At 34.2% G+C, this 6,122-nt stretch overlaps 1 protein-coding gene across 1 annotated transcript; it reads right to left on the bottom strand.

The window, feature by feature from the left end:
- Positions 1 to 577: 577 nt before the first annotated feature.
- On the bottom strand, positions 578 to 5,394 carry LOC145613734 (sterol 3-beta-glucosyltransferase UGT80B1-like). Its single transcript, XM_081668801.1, has 11 exons — positions 5,268 to 5,394; positions 4,541 to 4,708; positions 4,119 to 4,182; positions 3,085 to 3,142; positions 2,828 to 3,005; positions 2,525 to 2,655; positions 2,303 to 2,405; positions 2,054 to 2,130; positions 1,724 to 1,771; positions 1,263 to 1,412; positions 578 to 787 (listed from the first exon to the last, which is right to left on the bottom strand). Exons 1-11 carry the CDS (start codon positions 5,392 to 5,394, stop codon positions 593 to 595), a joined length of 1,299 nt encoding a protein of 432 aa, XP_081524927.1. The 3' UTR covers positions 578 to 592.
- Positions 5,395 to 6,122: the final 728 nt, after the last annotated feature.

Raw genomic sequence — 6,122 nt, forward strand, 5'->3', positions numbered from 1 at the left:
AAGTATGAAAATTTACACAGAAATGAATATAAAATATCATATTCCATCTGTGTTTAAATAAATGAAACGTTTTGACTTTTTGCACAATTCGTCTAATTCACTTTAGCTAATATTTGTGATTTATACATAACAATAAATATAGTCATGTGGGTACTTGTTGGAACCGTCAAATTTATTAATATTCAATTGTTATAAGTTTAATTATTAAAGTTATTTTCAGTCAAAATTTTACGTTAGCATATGTGCACAAGGAAAAATTTATACCAAACATTTCAGTATAACTTCATATGCAACTTTGACAAAAATAAAAAATACACAGGTGGAAAGTTTATAATAGTATAATCGATATCTACAATATAATTAAATAATTAGTTATAAAAAAAACATTGTCAATATAAATGTTTAAATTTGATTGTTAATTATTATATGACTACACAATGCATTATATCCATATTTGGCTGATTATATTATGTTACGTTACAACAATGTTATGCTTTTTCTTTTTCTTTTTCTTATTGTCTAGTGCTACCCCTAGTTCGGATTCCTGGATCCGCCACTGCTCTCACTCACACAGTCACACCTACAAAATAATCTAAGAACAAACACCACAGCAAATTGTTCCAATTTGAACAAAGAACCACTGAATAAGATTTGGACAATTGTTTTCCATTGATGCAGATGGCACCGGCAATTCATTGGGTAAATGTCGATGAAATGCATCGACAGCAGCTGCAACACCATCTTCATTATCTATTAACAGAGCTATTTCCATTGCTAGACATTTGACCTGATGAGGGGAAGGAGAATGTAAAAGGTTACTACAATGCAATTATGAAATGCATCAATTTAACAATATTAGCACATTTGTAGATTACATTTTGGATAGTTACCACCAAAACTCGACCTGAATCTCAAACAAAGGCTCGTTTAATACCTATGAATCTTGTGATACATATGCATAGATATCTCAGGACTCTGAACTCTGTTTACTCCTATATCATTTGAGAGGCTCATTTGAGTGCCGAAAACTTTTTAGAGCTAATTTAGACTGGGAGGTTAAACTCAGTATGTGTTTGTAAGGCGTTGTTTATTTAAACCAGAATTCTAAGATGTATTATACACTGATTTCCCCCCTTGTATCGATCAAAAAACTTCGTAAGCTAAGCCTTTTTTCAACCGTTTTGGCCATTGGAATCATTATAGTATCTAATAGTCTAATACTAGTTAGATGAAGTACAGAGAATGTCTAAGAATGAAATTACCTCTGGCTCTAGCATGAATTCGATAGCATTAGAGAGAGCTTCGACAGTGAGCTCGTGAACAGGTATAGGTTCTGGCCCCAATCCTTTCTCATGAATCCTATCACCCCAGAAAAACTGATCTCCAAAGAATGGAACAATTGTAGTGGGGCACTGCAATTAATCAAGTTTTCAATCAAATAATGTCACAAATTCTAAACAAAAGCACCAAGTGAAAAACAGAATTATCTGATTTGCATTGACTTGTTAGGAATATACAAGTCAAACAGCATATATAAACATGAAATCATTTACAGCAGTTTTGATGGTCTGATATTATCACTGGAGCAACTTTTTTTTGGTGCAAACGAGAGGCAAAGCCCCATCACTGGAGCAACTTAAATAGGGAACTAATGGAAATAAGCTGTCTTCTATAGTTGTATACATCATCGTTGTACAAAAATGTAACAGTCAGTAAAACATACCCCAGCTTTTAGTCCAGCCGCTGTAGTTCCACTACCACCGTGATGAACCTGCAAACACAAAACACAGTTTATTTTATAAGCACCTAGGTTGAAAACCATTACTTGGACTCTTCATTTCTCTACTACTAAAAATTGCCAAGTTTGATGCTTGAACACATACCAATGAATACATAGGTTGGGTTTATATAAATACTAACATACATTATAACTTGGATATGATGATTAAAAAGAGTGATCTTTTGCTACAATGGTTCTTGTCCAGATTAATATTGCACTAAACATCCACATGTATGGAAATCCCAATTATTTACTGCTTTGACAGGAACTCACCACTGCAGAACATTGAGGAAAAAGCCAATCGTGAGGGCAATTCTCGAGAAGGAAGACGTCATCTGGAAGTTCAGAAGCTGCAAGACACCAACTAGGTTATAAAAATCCAACGTATATTGAATATATTAGTCATTCCTTAGAGCATATGATATCAAGAACCATTGTTCAACAAAAGTTAAAGACATGAGAAACAGAAAAGCAAATATGTGAGCAAAAGAAAAGGAAACAAAGCAAGATAAGGATACTCACAAATACCAAGGCCTCCCCAACCACAGTCAATTATTGCACGCTGTCCGGTATGCTTCAATGCTTCAAGAATGATATCTGTAGTTCTCTTGGAATCATCAAGAAGCTAACAAGGAGAAACAATAACAGTTTTTGTTTTAGTAAATTACAAGCACAAATAATCAATAAGGAAGCTATTACATACAATCATAAATAAGATGCTGCAAAAAGAGAAAAGGATCTTACCATGCTTCCAAAGCCAACATATATTGGCCTCGGCCCTTTCTTTATCCAATCTACTAACTCTCCTTGTGGCTGATACTTGGACCCAAGGTTTAAGAAACAATAACCAACAACATCAACTTTAGGTCCCCAGTCTGCAAGTCCATTAGATTTTATCATTAGTTAAGTCATCTAGGATAAAACAAATGATTGAAGAAATGATACAATTATACTTCATGCATTCTTCATTTTCAACAGCAGAGTTGTCTCAGCATACTTATTGTTACAGTCGTTGCTACTGTATCACCAAAAAAATCCAATTCCTACCTTTTGGTTTAGGTAAGACATGACGACTCCACATGTATGTTGTTGGCAAATGATATGTAGATCCATAGTATGTGCTAAAGCATGAAATGGGAGGAAGGTTCAACTTTCTCTTCCTGATGTCATTTATGTGACCCCTTATCAGCCACCAAATCATCAGATCAACAATTACATATGACAACTGCATCAGTTCCACAATATAAAGGGGTCAGTGAACTAGCCATGTTACTGGTGTACTGGGGGGAGTGACAGGAGCATACCCGGTTACCAGGAGTTTGTGGTAGATGAGCACTTGGGATGGGAAATTCATAAGTTGGCCTGCCTATTCAAAAGAATTGTAAGAAAATATTCTATATATACAAAAACAATACTCAATGTATGGAATTTAATTAAACACAACAGATAATCCATGTCATTAAGTTTTGATCAAGTCCACTACAAATGCTCAGATCACCTAAACCATATCTGAAGGCCTTTAGATCTTCTGGCTTTCAGGTTGTGCCCTCATAGTTAAGTCTACTTTCTTTTCTTGTTTTCCTGTGATACATAATTGATCTCTCCTTTTAAACAAATTTAAAAATCTATTTTATTTCCTTAAGGAGGGTAAGTCAAGGGGGATGAGCGAATGACATTTTTAGAACTTAAGCAACAAAAATAAAGTTTTTTTTTTAATCATCTAAGCAACTATAATCATCTGAAGTAGTCAATATGACCCTCCCAAAACAGCTCCTCTCACAGCCAGCCCAACTATATACGTCAATGCTTGAGAGTGAGAGTGGGTGGGAGGGGGGGGGGGGGGGGGGGAATCCCCCACTCCCAAACACAAGTTAATGGTGAGACTCACACATGTGACCTCAAAGTCACAAGGTGAAATGGTTAAAAAAAAAAAAAAAACCATGATACATCTTAAAGGAATCACATCTTCCTGTTTAACAATAATCACGTAAAAATATAAACAGGTATGCCTTAAAAAGTTAAAAACCCTTAACAATTCAAAGTGAATGTCTTCTGAGCCTTGTGTTTCAATGCTTCAACACGCTTCTTAACTAATAACAAAAACAGCATCCCAAGTCACCTTTCTATTGACTGTAATCTTTAGTTATTTCACTAAGGTGCCAAAATGACCTTACAACAGTGTCTAAAAACTCATAAGTTGCCAGATAGATTGGCAGCCCCACTCTTCGATAAATTATAACCCTCAATCAACATATAATCTACTCTTCTAAAGCAAGTAAAATTTAGAGAAAAAAATCATCTAGTTAAAAAATATATTTCACTTTGTCAGAAAACTTACGTCCATGGCACCGTGAAGAGTATGTGTAGAGGTACATTTAGAGCTTCAGCAACATGTAATTGTCCTGCAAGTTATAATGTACTATGTCATCAGTGAATCAAGAGCACAGACAGAGAAATTATGGCATTTAAATAAGATATGATGCTGAGGCATGAGCATATTATATCACTCAGCACCCAAACCAAAACAATACTCCTTTTGTCTCATTTTAATAGTCAAATTTTCCTAATTTATTATTCCAAATTAGTTGTCTAGTTTCCAATGATAATAATAGATGACACTTGAGATATGTTAAAAAAAAAAATCTCTATGGTGAGTTGGTGATTGGACAAATGTGATAAATTGTTGGGATAAATAACGAAAACTGATTTTGCAACGGTGAATTGTAAGGGGGAAGAACCAATTAAGAATCATAAACGTACCATAAGCAAGAGGGTTAGCAATTATTGCTTGAGCTCTAAACGGTGCACCAGTCTTTATCTCTGGTTCTGTACAAGCAGGTAGGATTGATTCCATAATAGCTTCCAATTGCTTCCTTTGAATTGTTAACTCTCCTTTTGCTAAGGGCAACCCTTTATTTCTTGCCATATCTGATTATTCAAATGTAGGAAAATAACTTATAAATGCCCTACATTGTGAAGAAATAATCAATAAAATGTGAAGCTTGATACTACCTCCGTTACATATTATTTGCAACGATTTGACATAAAGTAGAGAGGGAAAATGTCTAATCGTTGCAAATAATATGTAACGGAGGTAGTATTTATATTCTTGTAAGCAAAAATACTTTTGCTATTTCAAATTGAAGAGTGAAAAAAGGGGTGAATTTAGATCGTCATATCCATAGCTAAGTGCCTAAGCCATCCATCAAGGTTAAAGTTCTTGCTTTGAATCAAATTAACATCAATGTCAATATACCATCACTAGCATCAATGTCATCAAGGATTGAAATAAAGCATTATATGGATGTAAAGCTTGTCAAAGTTGTTTGATTCACATTGTAACTGCCTGTCTCAACAAAATTCTAAAATCATTTTCATCCAAGAATATGATATTGTAAAATTGATGTAAAGGAAACAATTTTAAAAAAAAAAAAAAAAAAAAAAAAATGGGATGGGAGCTTATAGGAACAAAAGGAATTCTTCTTACATCCTGCTAAAATGCGCGGATCACCACCCAAAGGATAGAACTCAACACCAGCTGACTTGACAAAGTCACTAAAATTTATATGAGTTGCCAAACGAACATGATGACCAAAATGCTGCACATTTAGCATTAGAATTTAGACATTAGAATTTCTATTCATTTCTTTCTTTCGTCTTTTTTTTTTTTTTTATTATTTATTATTTTTTTTTTAATTTTTATATTTATAAATTTTTCACATTTCTCTACTGAATGAGCTTTATCATAATCTACCACTAGAATGTTAAACTATCATTCAACATTTAAGCCTTGAAAGTCCAACCAAATTCTTGGTGAAGAATAATTGAGGCCAATTCTGGAGATATATGAATATGCACAGCAAATGACAAGCAGATAACAGCACAGAACTTATATACATGCCTGAAGTTTCTTGGCAACAGCTACAAAAGGTTGAACATCTCCTCGTGTGCCAACAACAAGCATAGCTATCTTTAACCTTGGAACAGATTTTCTCAGATCAGCATCGATGCCATCAACAGCAGCAGAAGCAGTTTCAGTAGAAAGAAGCTGTGACAGCTTTGAAACTACTGAATTACCAGTAGTCAAATTCTCCTCCGCTGTTCAGTCAGTAAAAAAATAAGTTATTTTTGTCACATTGATTACACTGAGAAACTTTGAAATTTTCTAATTGTTTACAAGCCTTGAATGAGCAAGTAAACCCTAATCAGCCATTCTCAAAAGAGTTACAATAATTTATGCATTTACGTCTTTCTATTGTTTTCCCGACATTGGCACATGGAACATAACCATTGGAAACTACAGGGTACACCACTTAGCCAAAGAGTTATAGGCAAGAAAAAG

The sequence above is a fragment of the Chenopodium album genome, chromosome 25 (genome assembly GCF_948465745.1).
Source record: "Chenopodium album chromosome 25, dcCheAlbu1.1, whole genome shotgun sequence".
In the NCBI taxonomy this organism is placed as follows: domain Eukaryota; kingdom Viridiplantae; phylum Streptophyta; class Magnoliopsida; order Caryophyllales; family Amaranthaceae; genus Chenopodium; species Chenopodium album.

Coding starts and splice junctions, on each gene's coding strand:
- LOC145613734 (XM_081668801.1), bottom strand. CDS start 5,394: ATGCTAAATGTGCAGCATTTTGGTCATCATGTTCGTTTGGCAACTCAT. Junction 4,709..5,267: donor TCCGCGCATTTTAGCAGGAT/GTAAGAAGAATT, acceptor TTGAATAATCAG/ATATGGCAAGAAATAAAGGG. Junction 2,131..2,302: donor TTGGGGAGGCCTTGGTATTT/GTGAGTATCCTT, acceptor GGTGTCTTGCAG/CTTCTGAACTTCCAGATGAC.